Source organism: Apis florea, unplaced genomic scaffold, assembly GCF_048593485.1.
Source record: "Apis florea isolate Af1SG1 unplaced genomic scaffold, ASM4859348v1 contig_3747_pilon, whole genome shotgun sequence".
Lineage (NCBI taxonomy): Eukaryota > Metazoa > Arthropoda > Insecta > Hymenoptera > Apidae > Apis > Apis florea.
The window spans coordinates 325,509-347,285 of NW_028256832.1; the positions used below are offsets into that span (position 1 = coordinate 325,509).

General features: G+C 34.5%; 1 protein-coding gene across 2 annotated transcripts in view; it reads left to right on the top strand.

Moving 5' to 3' along the window:
* The window catches only part of LOC100871905 (uncharacterized), a 68,706-nt gene that overhangs the window by 19,923 nt on the left and 27,006 nt on the right, over window positions 1-21,777 (top strand). For both annotated transcript variants that reach the window (XM_086914853.1, XM_086914854.1), the window contains exon 2: window positions 14,115-14,246. In XM_086914853.1, coding sequence (XP_086770979.1) covers window positions 14,117-14,246 — 130 coding nt within the window. In that variant the 5' untranslated portion in view covers window positions 14,115-14,116. The remainder of the gene's footprint in view (window positions 1-14,114; window positions 14,247-21,777) is intronic.

The following is a 21,777-nucleotide window of genomic DNA, read 5'->3' on the forward strand; positions in this document are numbered from 1 at the left end:
TCGATCTTCACGGATATACAATGCAGCAAAATGCTCGATCTGATATTAAGAAACGATCGAGAGATAGGGAAACCTGTTCTGTATGGCACAATGAATTTTCACTGTTATTATTAATCATTGCACTTGAATACCTGGATGATTTAAATACTTTGTTGTACGAAGACAATAGTGTCACGAATGAATTAATCGGGTAAAGATTTCAATGGCTCGTAAAATTGAAGGTAAAAGGTGCTTATTTATGCGAATTAAAAATTTCGAAAGGATTTCTTTTTTTTTTTTTTATTCCTCAGAAGGATCACGCCTGTTCAATCTTGCTTAATTCACGCATATAACTCAACGCGATCGAAAATCAATTTCTAATCTTCAGATTAATCGAATCCGTAATTTTCTTAATCTTTCGAATTTTTTAAACTTCGATTCGCCATGTTTAAAATTCTCTTTACTTTCAACTCTTCCCTTATATTTTCCATATTCTTACAAATTTTTAAGTTTCAACCCTTTAATTTCCAAACTGTTCAAATATTTCCTCTTGTAAATTTAACGATAAAACAGTCTGAAACTTGAACCGATTAACAATTATCGCAAATCGAAAACACTTTTCTTCTCGCTTGAATCGATGATTATTTGAAATGTGGGACGATTGATACGAACACGATGTACGATGACGATGAGAGAACGATCGCCAAAACTTTCGCCCACGTTTCTTCGTCGCTAGTTTATTAAATACCTACGCTCGTTGTTCCATCGATTTCTCGAAAAGCAATTCGCATTCCAGTCTTTCATCGACGCTTGTCGAACATGAATGAAATTTCGCCGCGACGATCGAAAGATTTTCCCGAAACTCGTGGCAAAACATCGACGCGAATGCCGGGATTTCGCCTATTTAATCGCCATACGGGGGAAGCGATCCAAGGATGAATGTAATACGACATCTCTGTTCCTCTCCGTGTTTAAGTGAGTTTTTAAAAAAGATCTCAAGTCATGATATAATAATGACAAGTCAGTGATCATCGATATTTGATTGCTGGTTCGATGATAAAATGATAAAATTCAGAAGAATTTTAATTGGATCGAATAGAAACAATTTGAAGATCTTAAGAAATCGTATGGATGAAACGTAATATAAGTTGTATCTATCCAATGTTAAAAACTTTTCGATAATTCTTGGAAATTTTGATCAATAATACTCGATTAATCAACCAAACACATTTGATCATCGTGTCGTAGATTATATTCGCATTGAGGTGTATCAATAAAAATGCAAAATGAAGATCACTTACCAAACATTTCTAAAAATCAAACTATTCACCTTAGACAAGGAAACTCAAAACTCGAAATTTGCCGTCCTCTCGTCATTCCTCGACATACGTATCCCCTATTAATTCACACTCCAGGATTACAAGTTTTATTATCAGAAAATTATCGATATCGAGCCAATCCGAACCAAGAGCGAAAAAGAGGTCGCGTAACTTTCATCATCGATAATTCCGATCGATCCATCATCCATCGTCGCAGCAGGATTAATCGAACGGTAATTTCCTGATCACGGATGAAAAGTCACGGAGCGACGAACGCCGCAACACCATCACGTATCGATCGCTCGCGTGTGTACACCACCATCACCACCGTATTACCACGTAACACCGAGTCATTGGATATTCATTGAGTATCACGAAGGCCGATAATGATAATCCGTTGGAAGAATGCTGCGGTCTCAGAGGCCACAGTTATGCAGGCCAACTAGCCGCATGTCAATTTGTTCCCCGTTGGTCACCCGTTACTGTCGGTATCGGTGATACTTGGGCATAAGATGATCGCGGAAGCGAGCACGGATACGGTGTACGGTGTCGTCCTCCCTGATAGGGTGACTTTTTAGTGGTGGGAACGAAGGGAAAGGGTGCACGTCTCGGGGGAAATAGAAACGCGTACGTGGCGAGATTTTAGAGCGATCTTTGCGAAGAGAGATTCTCTGTTTCTTTCTCAAAGTTCAGTGAGGGATTTTAAAAATTTTAAAGGAGATATATATATACTTTTTTGTAATTCTTTTTCACATTGTTCTTTAACCCTTTCGCTACTACATGACGAGTTGACGATATTACGATTGGGGTTATTGCACATCGAGTATTTTTCTGAAGAAATGTAGCATCGATATTTTTATCGTTAATTTTTTTATAAACACCGTCAAAGGAACGATTTTTCTTCGAGAAACCGTGCACATTTTTGATACGACTTGTAGCGAAAGAGTTAATAGAAATAGAAAAGTTTCTTTGATAGTTTCATTTTATTATGCAGCAAGAGTTTCGAATATTCACGCGTTGAAACGTGAATATCGTATCGCGTTAAATTAAACCACTTACTTACGTATGCATCATTGAAACAAGGAAATAAGAAAAAGTTTGGGGCATAAAATATAATGCGCGGGATAAATGGTTGAACATTTTTTTTACGGCTGCAAATATTGCGAAGCTTCCAGTTGGAAACTGTTCAATTCACTTCCATAATAAGCGGGGATTTTAACGCGCGAGACGAGATAAGTAATGCAAGAGGTCCTCCATTCCGGCGTCGTAAAATTTGAAATTCCCGCTTCCCTCTTGTCCAGACAGCTTATTTCGTCACGAGATAAAAGTTACAGGGCGCAAAGGTGTCACCGGCACCGTTATGAGAGCAGACAGCTTTACGATCTCGGAGCAAAAGCCAGTTCATTTTACCGAAAGGTCGTTAACACGGCTCCTCGACAGCCAGGGTTAAAAGTATTTCGATGAAAGTTTTTTCAAGTGGCTTCAAAAAAATATACCTCGAATCTGACAATTTTTTCGTTACTTTTTTTTATTTTAATAGATATTTTGTTTCACGTTTGTCGCGACGAAGTAATTTTGCGGATATTAATCGCAGATTGAAATCATTGTTAAATTCCTTGACTTGCGACGCGAATAATTTTTCATCGTTTTCAAGGAGATTGATACATACTCGCGAACTGACGTAATCCATTATCTAATTGGCACAGTTTTTGATACGAACTGTAGCTAGTCACTGGGTCAACGTTCGTTTCTTATTAACGACAATTAACACTTGTGCATAAACGTTTACCAGTATTGCCATACGTGATTGTATCACGATTTCCTCGATCCAGCCTCGTAGTGGATCAAAGAGGAATTCTCGAGATAATAAAGATCAGCTTTCAATCTAATGGTATACAATTATATCCCATAGTCACAATTATGGTTCACTTAATAGTATAGCATCGAATTGACAAGTTACGATAAACACTAACTTGATTGAACGAAGCATCCATCCTCAATTACCTATAATAGATATATCAAAATAAGATTTAAATAATTTTTCGTTTATTTTTTACCAACATTGAAATTAGTGGAAAGATGATCTTGCTAAATATTTAGAACGTTCTAAATCGTTAGAGAATTTTCTACAGTAATTTTTCTACATTAATTAATTAATTAACGGCAACTTAAAATTATATACAGTTATTTATTAGAAACATTTTAAAAAAGTCCCTTCTTCCAAATTTTGTAATAATGATTATTGTCGTTTCTTTTCATTTATACAGATATATAACAAGTGCCAAGAACCTAACTTAATTGGCAAATTAAGATGAAAGATTAATTTTTTTTCTTTCATTGTCTAAGTTCTTTGAATTGCAGTACGATTATATATATTTAACGGGGATTCAATGACTCATAATGTCTGCTTTTTGCGACTCGAAGCATAGCATAATATTTAGCTAGTTATCGTGGGAGGATATGTATCAGGGATCCGAAGAAACGAGTCTTCGCGGAAATCGATAGTGGAAAGGAAAGTAAATTTTTCGTGGAAAGATATCGCTGACCCGATGTGAAAGTCTTTAATGAGAGGTATTCGAACGATAACCGACTGAAATTAAACGGTTTGCCAAGTTTGAATTACAGTCGCAATATTCTTGATAACCGTTTTATCTTTGTACGGGCATTTGATGTGGTCTGCAGTTGAACGTTGCTTAGGGCAACAAGTGAATTTTATTGATCGAAAGTTGCCGCTTTAAGAGAGAGAAAATACATTGAAATTTTCACCTGATTCTGGATCATGGATTGTAGATTGCAAGTTTTTTTATTCGTTGATAACTTAATGGCGCACGATTTTCTATTGAAATTTTTAAATTGAGGAGGAAATTTTTAAATCTGATTTCAAATCGAGTCAATCCGTAAATATAAAAGACATGACAAGAAGATTTTCAATTGCTGAGATCGAGATATTTCTTTTTTTTTTTTTTTTTGTAAAAAATACAAAAGCAACAAAATTTTTAATTTCATAAAGTCTCGTTAAAATGTGACATTTAAAAAGGAAAATATTAATGATTGATTCCACCAATTTCTCGAAATATTTTCCTCAAACAATTTTCCTTGTATATCCATTTAATGATAACTTTTCACATCGTTCAATCAAAAATATCGTTTCCGTTTGAATCCACTGGATAGAAAAAATTAAATTTCTTTAATCATCAATCGCAATAGAACGATTCTCTTGAGGTTTGCAATTGAACGGTTTAATTGGAATGCAGCGAGATGAAATAGAAGACACAAAGAGAGACGATGCGAATGACATTTCCTTCCTCGAGCGAGCAGGATGCGGGTTCGTACGGGCGTTCGTACGGGTTCGGTGTTACAATGAGGTCAAGGCGTTTAATTACACGTTGAAGACATCATCGTGTCCTAAATATTAAAATTCGATAAATTCAGTTTGATCCGACATCGATGAACAAGACATCGAATATATAAAATTACTTTCGATAAACTTTTGTAGATATTAAAAAATTTGTTATCATGCTATTTAAAGTATGACACATTTCACCAAATTAAAAATTCATATCGCATGATTCTTCTTCGATCATTACAAAATATAAACTAACAATAAACAATAACAAATATTACAAGCTAACATCTACAATGCAATATCCTCTATATTTCTAATTCAATCAAAAGCACGTCGTGTCTCAATCACTCACACCTCCATCTCTTCCACCATATTCCATTTCGCATTCGATTCTAAATTTAACGATTCACTTCGTTCCCTCGATAAACTCATCAACTAATACACGGAATTTTCCACCCAAAAAAGGATCCATCCAATCGAGCCGCGCGGAATTACGAAATGGAAACCGCGTCGTTAAGGTTCATTAGGCGGTAAAAAAGGGTGGAGCAGAGGTGCAAAAAAACAGCGGGAAACAGTTTTAACCAGGCGTGTTCGTGGTTGCCTTTCTGGTAATTTCGCCGGAACAATATAAAGGAGGGGGCAAAAAGGATCCCCTTGTGTGCCCTTCTCTGACAGATACGAGTTTATTTACAGAAACGGTTTTACTGCGACGATCGAGGAGCGCGTCAGGTACTCGCGTCCGGTCCTCCGCATATAGAACATCCGCTCTGGTGGCGTGAGCACGCGAGAAGATGCGCTTTTATGCGCTGCCTGCCTTCCAGGGACTATCAATCAGAGGATAGAATTTCGAAATGGATAAATGGAAGAATGGAGAGAAAAAATTTTTCTAAGGATATTTGAATATCTGTATTTTATTATATATAATATATGCAAGAGTATACTTTTGTGTAGATGTAAAATGTTTGGCTAGCAGGTGAAAAAAAGATTCTTTAAGCCAAAATAAGAGGATTATCTTTCTGGCTTTTATTTTTCACTTGTTGAAAATTAAAGAAAAAAAATCTGCTTATGCAAAACAGACATTTGTAAAGGAGCTCTTCAAACTTAACTTGAAATTGTTAAGGCTTTTCTTTTTTTTTTTTTTTTTTTTTTGAAATCTTTATTGAATCTTGAAACTTCTGAATCTGTTGATTTAGATTCAGAGAGGATTGTGCTTACTCGTAGGAAGGTGTATCGAATCTGGAATGAAATTGTGACTTGGATCTTGAGATTTTGGGAGCGCACGAATCTATATCTATTTTGTAAATGTTCGATTGACTGCGATACGTGAGAGAAATACATATAATGCAATGCATTTAAAAAGCAATTTTCGAAAATTTAAGAAAATATTATTTAACTGCTCGTGTGTGAACTGTTGCACAAGCTCCTGTTTATCATTTCTGAGAAAATAAAAAATTTCAATTGGACAAAGTTCATCACAGTATTGAAACGAAGATGTAGGGTATAATACAGCCTAAGGAAGATTCGATGTCAAACGTAATCGATTCTGCTTGATATGGCAGCCCACCTAATAAGGAATTCATTGGACGTTGTCATTGACAAAGACCAGCTCAATATAGCGACGCACGTTGCTATATTGAGATATTTCACCTCGATAGTACTCTCGATTGCCTTTTTAGCAATTCGTGTACTACAGAAGGACGCTCGACTGGTGATTTATACAGAGAATTTTTTTTTTTTTTTTTTTTTAACATTTGTTACGTGTATAATTCTGCATTTTGTTGAATATTTAATTTAATCATTCAGGGATGACTCTTTATCTATTTACGGGCAATTATTTTACATTTTCGTGTCAAGTAGACGAATCTTATTTTTTGGATGTTAAAAATTCTTTCTAAATAATCGAATAATTATTATTATTATTTTAAAATAACGACGTTTCCATGAAATTGTTGAACATTCAAAATATTCTAATTGAATTTTATTATTACTAATTCCAGTGTTAATCTATTTTCTATATTTTTCTTTGATAACTCGATTTATATAACAATTAATCTCGTTGAGATTTCATGATTACTCATTTTATCTGTTAATTTTATTCCATCGATAAACAGATTTCTATGATTAACGATGAAATCTAAACTTTCAATTTTAGAATATCAATCGTTGGATTATGGATTGAGAGAAATAAATATTTCATTTAATGTGCTTATTATAAACACTCACTATAATCAAGCTGTCATCGAGATCCCCAATCAGTTTTATAAATAATTCAAAATCATCGAAGTAATATTTCATAAAAATCTTTTTAAATATACATATACAAAATTGATTTCGATATTTTTCCCATATTTTCTCCATACACAAATTTCAATTTAATTCAATTATTAATATTATTGACACGTTATAATAAGAATTAAGATACATATTAATATGTAACATGTACATGTATAATACGTATTCCTAAACGCTCTTCAGTCCTTCTTCCATATATAATAAATCATCCACTCCAAAAAGAAAAACCAATTAACGCTCAAATCCCCAACTGACTAAACAAAATACCTTCGTTATCTCGAATCTTATCGGCCCCGTGAAAATTCCATCGTGAAACGTCAATCTCTCCACAAAGTCTAAAATACACGCTCAAAAAAAAAAAAAAAAAATACTACTATTTCCAAACAATCATTCGTACAATAAAATACAATAAATATCATCAAGTAGGAAACCAATTTGTTCAGCCTCGTATTTCTATCAATTGCTAGATCAATTTCAATCAATAAATTCAATAAATTTTCGCTCGAATTAATTTAAGAAGAAAAAAGAAGAAGAAAAAAAAAAGAACAATCACTTCTCACCCCGTATCCAACCAACCAACGTAATTACCAGCCAACCAATATTTATCACTGTTATATTTGACCGCCGGTTTCCGGTTCGTGAAAGCTCGAGAGCGATAACGAAAGCGAGAACCCATTACATAAAGCATAAGTAGCGTTATCTCATCGTGTAACACTTGTTCCGTGCGAACACAGTTTCACGAGGCCGCAGAGGCGACACGCGCCCCTCCGCCTGGTCTCCTCCTCCTTCTCCTCTTCTGTTGGCCCCCTTTCGCCGTGCCCCGGGTCGGTCGTGGCTTTTTTTGCCACGGACGTCTCCTTTCGCAGCTGAACGTGGAAGCCGGCTCAAAGTGTCGCGCCTACGCCCTCCCACTCTGGCCCCACGTTTCAATGTAAAACGCGGGCCCGCATCGGGTTCGAGGATGAATCGTAGTATCGTTTCAATACGCGGCTTTCTATCCCCGGCTTTTCATCATCCGGGCTCTTCGAGAAAGACGCGAAGGTCGAGTAATTAAATCTTCGCGTGGCGAGCGTGCGGTGTTTGCGGTAACGCGGGCTATTTTATCTTATTTTCGTGGAAATGGAATGGTAGTGAGATAGATAGATAGGTATATGGGGATTGAAACGTTAAACGTCGTATTTCATCTTGTTTAATTTGGGGTAGTTTGACGATTATGTGGGGTATCTTTGAGTGGTTGGAATGGAATTTACGTTAATTTTCGAGTTTATTGAATACGATAGATGCAAGATTTGATTTAGGTTGATCGTTCTTCTTTGATTTTTGAAGGAGTTTGATATCTCTGGTTATGTATTCTAATTTTTGAGACGGTAAATAAAATTTGATTTTTGTTTGAAGTATGCTCACCGTATTGTATTTTATAAAGTTTTCTTTATTGCGTGATACATTGAAAGAAGGAACAAACAAATAATTTTATTTTATTATCAATGTATTAAAAAATACTATTAAAATTATATTGTTTTATTATTAATAATATCGATAGCGTTAATTCGTATATTTGAATTTTACTTATCGAATCGTATTAGAAAAGAATTTTTGTTTTTCAAATCGATAGTATTAGTAATAATGATAAGATTAATAGTATTGATAATATATTTGTTTTCGATATCGTTTATATGTTATAAAATTTGAAGAAAAAAGAAAATGACAATATCTTCTCAGATAATGACGTATCTTATTTTGCCTTAAATAATTTCGATCGTAACTTATCATTTGTAAATAACTAGATATATTAAAAAAATAATGATTCATCGATGCGAATGCATCTAATGCTAGAAAACAACTCCAAACATTTATTAAAATAGATTGCTTGCTAGAATTATCTATTCAACAAACTTGTAAAACGATCTTAGGGATAATCTAAATCAGACAACAATATTAATATTCATCGATATCTATTAATATTTTCATCTGAAATTTTATACGACAGATAAAACAATTTTCAAAATATTTTTAATTATTTTCTCGACAAAGCGTTCGAGCATTAGATAATGTATAGTGCAAGCCTTTATGGTTTCGCTCAATCTTCATCGTAATCTGTTTGTTATTCTTCTTGTTTCTATATAGCCAGATTTTGCTTGGTTTTTCGAGAAGAAAGAATTTCCAGTCGTGAACGAAAGTTCTCACACAAAGTTTATGTTATATATTTTAATCAAAAAACTTTTCGGAAAAAAAAAAAAGAAGATTTAAATTTCAGATTAAAAATATATATCATCATATATTCATGTTCATTGTGCATGAATCATCATCATACTTGTTAAACATTTCACACAACTATGTCGTTTAATTCAAGAAAAACAAGATACACTTTGCGAGCCTCTTTAATCGACCCACTTTTCAAAAGCACACTGTTAATTTTTCTGCTGCGTATCTTTCTCGTAAAATTATTAGCACGAAGCGAGATTAATCACCTCCCACTTCGAAACACCTCTCTCGATACTTTGATTCTCAAGAACCGCGCATGTAATCTCGAAAACTCGTACTTGGGATCAATCTCGCCACTTACGACCTCTCTTTCAACAACAGCGCGTTTCTGTTTCTTTTTTTGCCGTAGTCTCGTTTCGTCTAGCTGAAAGGAAAACGAGAGTACAAAGAACTTCGCGTGAAAAACACGTGTTCTCCTCCTCCTCCCTCATCTCTTTTGGAATCTTTGACGTCGTTACGAGGAAAATATAGAGTTTTAATAAAATATAGCGAATCGTGGAACGATTCAATGCACGTGTTAATTTTAATTATAAATTTTTAAATTAAATATATTTCGGTTTCATTTGAACACAATTGAATTGGTTGGAAAAAGTAAGAGCATCGCGGAATTAAAGAACAGAACATTGTGACACGCAAGCGGGCGGATGTTTTATTTAAGGAGAAGAAGATATTATTTAATTGTCAACGTTGTTACCGGCCGAATATAGCGGTTTGTAGAAAGAAAAGTCGTTCTGGGGGAAGTGCAGAAATTGCGTGCTAGGATAATTTTGTCCTTACCTGAACTCACCTGCGAACGGGCAGGTGTGTCTCCCTCCGTTCCGTTAATAAAAGAGTTTGAAAGGTTTGAAGCATCGAACCGATGTTATCGAGCAGCTGCACACTCTTGACAATTTTTAAATTACGACTTCTTGTATTCTTGGTAATTAAAATGTTATATTTTTATTTACATAAGATAAATCGTACGCAACTTTTTCTCTTCGAACTTCTTACTTTTTACGATTTCTCGAGCAAAATTTGAGCGACGCTTTGCAAAACACTTTTACCGATAATATTAATTCAATCAGTGCAACCCAGATCGCAGAAAATGATTAAAATAATGTATATCAATATAAAAAATTGTTGCTCGTCCAAAGCAAAAATCTTCTTATTTTTTATCGAATCTGCATCGAAGAAAGGGATGAATCGATTATCGTTGAAGAGGAGGAACACGCAAACAGCTCGAAACCCCAGCTATCGCATTTCTCGAGCGCTTTCGACATTAGAAATACGAGATGGATGGCGTTCTATCTTCGAATAAAGAAACAGAGCAGCGGAAACACGAGCCAGAGCAAGATCGGCTGGAATAGTTATCCGTATCAGAAGAGAGTCTTCCACGAAATTGCGTATACGCGTTCCTTTTCGGATTATTATCAGCGAGGAGGAGGAGGAGGAGGAAAGGGGAAGGAGGGTTGGAAAAATTCAACCGGGAAAAAAAAAGCATCCGGTTATTGCGTGCGCTGTTTCGTTACGAAAATACGCTCGTAAACTGTCGAAGAAAAAACAAAATTGCTTCGTGGTTCGAGGCACGCTCATCCTACAGGAATGTATAATTAGTAGCACATGAAACGCGTAATTTTTAGGGTGTGATAATAAACAATGATGATTTTACGCGTGTCCTTCCTTTTAACCGGTATTCGTTATTTTTCAATATTGCCTTCTTTGATTAAAAATCTTCCACATATTTGTAAATTTCTATTCATTCAAGATGTATAACAGAAATATACAAAAATATTAATCGTACGTAATATGTAATAATTATTTTTTATTTCAAAAAGAACTTAAGATATGATGAAATCATAAGATACATGTTAATGTCTAATTCAAAAAATCTATCTATTGTTCTCTGATTGCTCGGATCTTGAACATGAAACAGCATCTTTCACTTTTATTCTACTTTTAATCTCCTTTAATTTCTTCGTTTACATAAAAAAAAGAGGTCAGAGCCGAGTTGAAATAATATGAAATATCATTCTTAGTTATTCGAAAATAGCAAGGAATTAAGCTGGACGATTAAAAATAATCCACTTTGTTGACTTTACACAGAAAAATATCAATGGAATGCACAGTTGCGTCTTCGTTTTCCTTTTAAATTTTCCAATATGTTTACATTTTTTAAATGATCGAGGATGTAAATACTAGAAGAAATTACTATATCCAAGATTATGTTTTCTCTTCATAATTCTTCGAATACTTGGAGTAATATTAGAATATGTAGGACACTTTCTTTTTCAAAACTTAAAATATTGTATGGAAAAACTGACAACTATTACTTAAAAATAATATATATATATATATATATATTTTGTTGTCGGAAGATACAAGAATCTTTTCAGCAACATGTTTGAATAATAAAAACAATAAATATTTTTGAATATAATTCATAAATACAATTAATGGAATAAATATAATCAAGCATTTATCTTGTAAAAGATAGCAATGATTTTTCGAATAATATTTCTATCTGTCGATTAATCACGAGATGAAATATTATCTTATCGTGCTTTTAATATGATTAATAATATTAATTCCTAAGAAGGGATCGATTACTTACATATCATCAATTAATACACTGTTAAATTGATCAATTTGAATTTCGTTTCGTAATAAGCAATCCTAAAGATTAATTAAAGAATTTGGATATAGCACGGAATACTGAAAAATAACTGAGATAATCATCGATACACCAATTAAATTATCAACAAACTGTATACTATTAAAAATACACAATACTTGTCTTGAAAAATCCAATTGATTTGGAATTTCAAACAAAGAAGAAACACAATGAAAAAATTTCTTTTATTGGACGTTGCGTGAACGGAATATAACTAGAACGAAGTGAATTCTCAACACGAGGAAGATTCGATGAAAACGAAGTTCTACGATGAAAACTGTCGTTCCAGTTGTCGACGAATTGCCGCCGTTTATAGGGTTGTTCATCCCGTGCGAACGATCTTAACGAGTTGAAACAACTTTAATTAAGCGCATTACGCTAGACTGTCCCGTTGAACTTTGCCTATCGTGCTCCGACATGAGGAAATAATGCCTTCTTACTCGAGTTATCCTTACGTGTGATCTACTCGTATCCACGAAATTGTAAAACTTCATTTGAATATTTTTATTATCACGAGGTATTATATATTCTATAGAAAGGATTTTCCAATTGTTTAATATGATTTTAAAAAGATTGCCAATAATGAAATTTTTGAAATTTTAAAGTAGAAATGAAGGAAACAGCATTTTTATAATTATATAATAATTTATTGATTAATAATATTTGAATTATTTGTCAAAGAGTTTCAAACAAAGATCATGTTAAATTTACGTTTAACAAGACAGGTAAAGACTAGAATAAGTATTCAAAAATACACGTTTTGAGTTACCACAATGGTTTAACAAGTTCCTGGAATTTAAAAGCGTTTGAAGCATTTCCTCGAATCCAGCTCTCAAGCACTCGGAAAATCCTGCAAAGTGAAAACTCTTGAAGAATTCAATCACTTGAAAATTGTCAAGTATTTTCATACATCTAAATGAATATGTTAATTATATTTAAACGAAACTGTACATGTACATATACATTTCTTATTTGTAGAAATTATATATTTCTCGTTCATACATATAAATTACTTGAACGCGTAAAGAATAAATTGAAATAAAATAACGATTTTCGACAAATCGAAAAATTATCCAAAATCCTCTCTTCATATTATTCATTACATATCAAAAGTAATAATAATAATCACAATAAATTGCAACTATAACGCATATCTCTTTGATCCCTTTTTTGCAACAGGATGGGAAGATCGAACGATCCCCTTAAACGCGTTCGGAAATGCCAATTTCAATCATGCCGTTTATTCCCAGATTTTACTATTACCGATCTCCAAGCATAACGAATTCGATCTTGTCGAAGACGCGGGGATGAGATCGATTTACCGCGCGCGAGACGAGAAAAATAAGTGACGAAGAAGAAGGGACGGGGCAGAAGAACGAGAGGAAAGAAGAACCGGTCTCCTCGGGATGGCCGGGATTCTTTTTCTGTTATATTCGTTCCCTTCTTTTTCTTATCCCTCTCCTCCGCCTCCCTCCCTCCTCCTCGCCTCTCTGGAGTCACGGGTCATGATAAATTAGTGGGTACACGCCGCGCGGAGGAGGCGCACAACTTGTGCCACGAACGTGAGAAGAGGATCTTCTTCCTTTTTCTTTTTTTTTTATTTTTTCTTTTTTTTTTTTTTTTTTCTTTTTCAACGTGATCCCGATGCCTGCATAATTTTCGTGTCCCGGCATCGGCGCAAATCTGACATTGATACCGTGGCGCCGTGCATCCTCCTCTCCTTTATAATTTTTAAATTGAAAAATATGAAGGGCCGTAATACGAATAAAAACGTCGTGGTTTTCTAGATGTATAGGGCGAGCAATTGGAATCGATTGTACGATCACGAATTCGGTGACATTGAAATACAATCTCTCCTCTTTCACTTTGATCCTTTGCGAACTACCATTTTTTTCTTTTTTTTTTTTTTGGCTGGACTTCGAAAAAGTCCTGAGAAAGTACTTATCTTTAATTTAATGCAGCAATCGTTAAATGGAACGTTAAACGGAGAAGTGTTTTCAAAAGATATCCGATTTTAATAGTCTTTTTTCTCCACGTGTTTTAAAATAATAGAAAGAAAAATTGAGGAATCGGAAATAATATTATCTTTCAATGATATAAAGGATAAGATAATAAGAAAAATTTTGCAACAATTCAATAAAGTATCCGAAAAGTATCCGCGAAGTTAATACACCCTTCGTGAATTATAACTCGCGACACAATTTGTATGATTAATCTCAATACTTTATTATAACTTTTCCACTAATTTTCTTTTTCTTCTGTGCAGGCATGGCGACCGCCGGTCTTGAGGTGCGCGAGGCTGGGCGGGCGTTGCGAGTGCAAACGGAAGCGCCGCATCTCGTTTCTACGGGAAGCGGACGTTTGTCAACGGCGGTGACTCTACATCCTTTGCCCGAAGGTAAGGCAAAAGCATGCTTGTCCGCTTGTGCGTGGCCGCGAATTGAAAAAACACGGTGGTGTGTTTGGCGAGGGTGTATCGAACTTCACCGATACATTTGGCTTCTCGATTGAAAGATGAATTAACCTTTCGATGGAATTGAAATAGTTCTTGGCTGTGTATAGATGTTTGGACACGAACATTAGAGAATTGAGATTAATGATGTGATATTTGAAAGGAGTATTGTAATTCACTTCCATTAAATAAAAGAAGAATTTATTCTTTTGGAACGTTTTGCTATACTCTTACAATTGAAGTATCTTCTATTATTTATATCGTGTAGATAATTTCAATGATAGCGGTAGATTGTGAGATCTTATTTTCTTTCGTGTATACTTTCTTCTTCGTTTCGGTTTATTCATATAGTTTAAATTAAATCACAAGTGTAATCGAATTAAAATTTGTTTTACGGTATTCCAAAAGGAATTTCTTCTGGGGAAATTTGAATTTTTAAAATCGTTTGCTAACTTTATAGTAACCACGATCTTGCATCTGGCAATTGAGGCGACAACCGTTTGCCAGATAACGTTGCAATTATAACGCAATGATTCATCAATTTTAATCCGTGATTCCAACACGTAGTATGTAATTCCGTCTGATAAAAGTTTAATAGTGATGTACGAGTATGAGCCGAGATCCAACATGCTTGAGAGAGTTTCACTTCTCGCGCGTGTTCACAAATTCTCTGATCATATCTCTGTGAAATAAAATATAGCGAATTTCTTTGAAAAGATTTTCCCGGAATTTTCCCGTGTCTCGATGCTTCCTTGTCGTCTATAATAGAATGCATTAAGAGGTCGAGAGATTCTGGGTATTCTCGGTATATAATTAGGAAACTAGACGAGAAGAGTTTATTATTAACCGTGCGTGTCGATTTATTGATTTTTTTTTTTAAATTTCAAAATTTATATTCTGTTTATGAATCATGCACGAATTCAATCGTAAAAAGTATTCTCAATCATAAAAATACTTCTACTAATTTAAATACAAATTAAATTTGTATTAAATTGTATCTGTTGTAAGGCAAGAAGCAATTTAAATTTGGAATAATAAATTGATTTGAAATTCATTTTAAAATTATATAAATCGTTCGATAAGGGAAAAGTTTTTTTTCAAATTTTTAACGAGATTACATATTATTCGTGATCTTGAGTTCATTGCCAATCCCCACTTGCCTTATTTATGCAATTTCATATCGCACATTTTTATCCTCGATCAAATCGAACAAATACCAGATCATGAATTTTATCCAAAATGCTTTCTATCTTTCGAGTCGCAACAAAACTATTTTCCAAATCTTCATCATCCGATTCCATTAATCTTTATGCCAATATTTAGATACTTTTTTCCTTTTTTTCATTGAAATTTCTTATCTTCTCATCAAAAAATTTTAAAATCCAATTAAATCACCGACGCTCGTTGTCAATCTCCATTCCAAGATTGCAGTTCTATTATTGGAACATTAGAATCACGACGTTGTACGATGTCAAAAAATTTTGCGTGTACGAGGATCGAATCGTATTTCAATTACTATAAACAAGATTTTTCAGAGAAGATTTTAAACGAAGGAAGTAGTCATCGGTAACGAGATGACTCGCAATTAAGCGTCGGACGTCGTGCAATTAGCCTGGTAAAACTCATCAGCCAACCTCCGCCTCTAGTTGGATCTACTTATTCCTGAAATAATCGAGACGCGGTGAGATTTCTCTACGGAGGCGACGGAGATTCACGCTTTTAAAAATATATCGGGGACGCGGCAGGAAGCCGAGAGGTCCTCTGTGCACGTGCACCGATGTCAAAACCGGAAAGGAGCCGATCGAACACAAATATTTGCATTCATCGACGAAATCGAATGGTCACCTCGTCGGCCATTCACATTTAACTCTATCGTGTTCTGAATCTCTACGATTCTACGATTCTTTTTCAATGTCGCGATATGTTCAATTAAACTTAACTGTTTAGAATTAATGAAAATAATTACGTATCTGATTACGTTCGATTTTAATAAAAGAATGTGTTGTCTGTTTTTACAAGGAATTACAGAAATTAATTATTGAATTGAAAATTCAATCAAAATTTGATCGATTCGACGGTTCTTAAGTGTCTTAGATCTTATGTTATTCTTTGGATTATCGAATACTCAAGTTTTTATAATGTATTACTTAAATTGTATCAAAATTTTGAAAAATATATATCGTTAATTGCTCTTTCGGATATTTTATATCGTATAAAGTTTAGTATGATAGAAAACTTTAAGTAACATTATTGAATTCTAACGAGTTTGGCTTTTTTCTCTTGCCTTGACAAAAATATCTTAATAGATGTGAACGAAAAAATAAAAAATTTGACGAGTTCTGAAAGAAAGAAAATTTTCTGCAATCTTTAAGTATGCAATTCAGCTTTTCCGCGGAGAAAACTGAAATTTCGTAACTAGTTTTGTAATTTTCCGAGATACAATCGACTTTCCATTCCGCAAAGGAATCGAAGAAGAATATAGCGTGCGGCGATCTTACTGTCAATATAACAAGATAACAATGACGTCGTCTCGTCTAGTATGCGCGTTTCCGCATGAGAGGTACTTACTATGCATATATACGAGACGTTTTCTATGCGCTTGATGTTGCGCAGTTGTTGGAATTTATATATAAAAACTTTTTTTTCCTACTATAATAACAGATTCTTGGAACCATAAATTGATTTGATGGAATGATAGATAAATTTTAAATCAGTTCTAGTTTCTATCTGTTTCCTACATACGTGTTGAAACTTCGATTTTTAAAATTTATCAAAATCTCAGAAAGTAAGAAGATTTCCTCCTAAAAATCACATTACATTAACGATTTATTTTATATTATATATAAAAAAAATAATAACATTTATTAAATAACAGAGAATAAAACTTAGGCGTTAAAAGAAAAAGATTTTCGAAGATCGAAGCGAATGAACGCGACGTAAAAATGAAATTTCACGTTCGTTGATTACGACACAAAGTTTTCCAAACTCGTATCCCGATGTAACGTCACAAAATGATCGAGATGCAATAATTAAAGCGAAGAGAACGCCGAAAGGATTAGATCAGAGAGGCGGCTTTTAAAAAAATCGGGCTGGGAATGCAACTGTCTATAAATAAAGATCGCGCTGCATTTCTGGCTCGGCCTACTATCTAAATTCTGCCCCATTGAAAAAAACTGTGCCGCGATCGAATATTTAACCGGTTCCCTCCACCTCGTGGAATATCGTGTGCCGGATATCGACGGATCCCCACGGCCTCCAAGGGAACCGTGCAAAAGCCCTTCTTTTCAACGCGTTCTCGTGCATTTTACGTTCGTGCACGTGCGTCCAATGAAACGGCGTCGTGTAAAGGAACGGTGATTACCGTGGCGGAAAAAAATGCAATGCGAGGAGTGCGTTTTCCTGCGCGGCGACTCGCGAACCGGAAACTCCTCTCGATCGATAAGAAAGCAATCTTGAGATTACGATGACTGTAAAGAGGAACGGAGGTGGGATATACAGGTGCTGCTGTGCTATATCGGATCTCGAGAATAATACGAAGGTGCTTAAATTAATTGGATTGTTTTGAACGTATGGTAATTGGTTTCCAATTTACGAGAAAATTTTATAAATACTTTATTCTTTTCTTTTCTTTTTGTTAAATTATAATCGACGAAGTTTATTCGTGAAATTTTATTTTGATATTTGTTAGTGTATCACGTTGAAATTAGGTTTTTTTTTTTTTGGTATTGTCCTTGTTTTATCGTCTCCTTTTTTTTATTTTATTTTCCTCTTTCAGCACAGAAAATGTGGCGGATGTGATTCCATAGTGATTTGGAATTCTTAGACTCGTGTGCGGTCCGCGTTCCTTGCATGTATTCCCTCTCTCTTCCTCGATGTGCTTGCTCATTTTATAGCTCGTACAAGATTCTTCCAGGGCGTAAATTACATCGTATTGGATGTTGAAACGCCAAAGTATATTTTTCAGAGCAATGGAATTTGAAATCTTGATTGGTTTTTAGGATTCTCTTATCGAGAAGAGGCTTCGTTAATTAACTTTCGTCATTTTTCCCGTGATTTTCATTAAAGTTAACGCGCACATATTCCGTTTCGAGTATATTATTTAAAAGTCTAGAAAATTTTAAAATTTACAATTTTTTTTTCAATTTTTATGATAAAAATTGTTTTCACATTCGTTCGGAACACTATGAGGCGTAAATCATGTACGCTTATTCACGTAATTTTTATTGATTCTTTTGGATATGTTTTTAAATCTTGCATATAATTAAACAATAAAATGTGATTAACTATAGCGTGTTCACAAATCATCAAAAATACGATGATCTCGTTCAGGACACGTTTCATCTCGTATCTTCCTCTCGTATAGAATATTTCAGTCTAGCGCGTCAGAAATAAATTTCATGGGAAGGGGCATATGTCTAGAAATTTTATTTCATGTTTCCAGAAACACACTAGCTTTCCTGAAAGCGATGAATCAAAATAGTGCAACCATCCCACGACACATTTTGCACAGTTAACAACCTCGTCAATTATAATTTTTTCTCCACTATTGCATATAAAGCAAACTCAAACTCAGAAATACTTTATCAAAATCATTTCGTGATTTCTTTCTAAAAATACTCGTTTTTTACCCATCAACTTTATCAATTATAATTTTCTTCACGATACTTCAGATAAAGTAATCATTTAATTTTTGAGAAGTTAAATATTAATCGGGTTTAATAATTTTTTAGAAACTGGAATTTTCACACAGAAACCGCGAATTCATTTTGAAAAATTCCCTAGACTAACTATAGATCGTTTAATTAACAATATACGATCTCCTGTAACATATATATCCTAGAGAAAATCTCTTTGAGCATCTTAGAAGTTTAAATGTTAAATACGTAAGAAAAAAAGTAGACGATGATGGTAATGATGACGAGGTGGAAGTTGCACCGCACGGGAGAAGAAGAAGTTAAGTTTACAAAAAAGGAGAAAAAGTCAAAGGAGAGAGAGAGAGAGAAAATTATGAAGCAACTTTGTGATGGTGCACGTTCACATTCTCAAAGTGCACGTGCATAGCCTCATATATGACGCCTCTGTACGCGGTATATAAATGGCGTAAAGGCGTTTACGCGGTCGAAGGGGAGTCGGAGGAGAGGACAGTAACCCACGAGGAACGTTCTGTCTCATAAGCGTGGTACGTTGCACTTAAATATAGTCGGTGCATAGAGAGGAAGATAGACAGAGAGAGGATCCATGGAGAAAAAGGGAAAAGTGTACGACGTGTGTTCGAATGTACGGGCGAGTATCGGTGGAAGAAAGATAGAGAAAGTGGCGGAAAGAGAAAGAGAGAGAGAGAGAAGGGGAGAGAACGCAATATAAATTATTGCATGAGTCAATCCTCAAAGTGGCGTGTATTTTCAGGCGACGTTCGTTTTTCTCGGCTGTTCTATTATTCTCTTTTAGCACGACCCAGGCTCCCAGTCCTGGAAGTAGTACGCTCACGGATACCAGCGGTCGAAAGTGGCGCGTTTCTTTCCGGTGGCCGTTCCATGTTTAACCCCTTACCCCTTGCGATTCGATCGACGGATGTTGGATCAAGAATCAGACCAGTTTTAATTTGAAAATTTCGCTCGCAAATCGATCGAAACGAAATTGTAAAAAGAGGTGAAAATATATTCAAAACTCAAAGAGGATAATTAATCCTATTAGAGCAAAATCAATAATTTTTGCAATTGAAGAAACACTTCATTAATATTGTATATTATTATATGAAGTATATTTGGGATAGTTCACAAACTTATTTAACCAATAATATTCAGCAAGACTAATTAAATAATATAAACGATGCAAAGGATAAACTGGTGGACCATCCATCATCCGTAAAGGTGATTACGCTAAATATCCCACTAATCGTCCCAGAAGCGGAAGCTTTACTGTCGGTCGATGCATTTCGCATTCGCATTAACCTGATCCACCGGATAGATATCAACAAAGAACTGATCATAGCCGCGGCACACGCGACCTCGTAGAACGAAACGATCGCCAGGAAGTAATCCTTCCTGTTTCTCGTTTTCAGTACGTAACTGTCCGACGTCATTGTTTGACCAGCTTTTAACACGTTCAACCAGGCTTGAGCCGTTGATGCTTGAAGCGCTGATGCTCGACGCAAGACACAGAGTTACACGTTTTACACTTTGAGCCGTGTATCCTTTTAAGCGTGCCGTTGTTGGTTCTGTACTAGAGTTAGGTGGATGTTTAGAAATCTGTTGTTGACAGATGGAAATTCGTTTCTCCCTTTCTTTTTTTTTTTTTTTTTTTTTGGAAAAAGAAGAAAAGATTATTGAAGTAAATTCTTTTTATATTTTTCGTTTAATTTAAGATTTGGACGATGAGTGAATTTGGTGAGGAATTTAGAAAAGGGTGAATATTGAGATTCGAAGAAAGATAATTGGTGAAGTTTCGTGCTTGATATATAAATAAAATATAAATAAGAAATAACATTTTTTTAAGTGAAAATCTTGTAAATATTAGAGTACATCGTAGATTATATTATGGAGTAATTAAGCGATACAGAACCTAAATATACCATATAAAGTTATTATACGTGTAATATCTACGTGTTAGTTTAAATTATAAATTTCCGTTGTCAGATGGTTTTGCAATATTTATATATATGGATAACGATATCATTCTCTTGCAGTGTCTGCGGTTTTAACGAATTAAAAGTCAATTTGTCTTTCGTTATCACTGGAACAGTTTTATTTCTTTCGAGATAAAATGGATATGATACGTTTAGATAACTCGGTAAACGAAACAAATTATTGCAGTATAATTATTTACGAATGAAAGGAAACAAAAGTTCGAGTACGTTAAGTGAAAAAAAGATCCCAAGCAAAGAAATTATAGACTTATACTTTTCTTTGCAATTAACTTTTTAATATTTTTAATCAATTCTGTATCTAATATTTTTACACTATACATCTAATTTTAATCATCTTCCAATTAAAAATCTCTTACGCAGAGATATCGAATCACTTTCACTCATCGAAGCCTTCAACGAAACCCTTCACCCGATAAATTTTTTTCAGATCGGTGCATTCCATCAACTCTCGTGCCAATTTCAAACCTATTACACCTATATCGCATTTTCCCCATCTCTATGAGATCGAAATAATCAATACGAATGAGAACACACGAACGGCAATGGAATGCAATGGTCTCTCCAAGATATCATAATGCAAAAGAATGCATGAGTTAACTCTGACTCTGATCAAAATCACGCGTCAAATTAAACGTGGTCTCTCTCTCTCTCTCTCTCTTTTTGAACATGTTCTCACACCTATTTCCTCCTCGAAACGATGCTGGCTACATGGAAATTTATAATCGTGTCAGACGAAGAACTTTCTCCAACCAGGACGAAATTCCTCTAAATGAACGTAACTACAAAACATATAAATTGGACGATCAACCCAAAAGAACTCGACCAGATTTT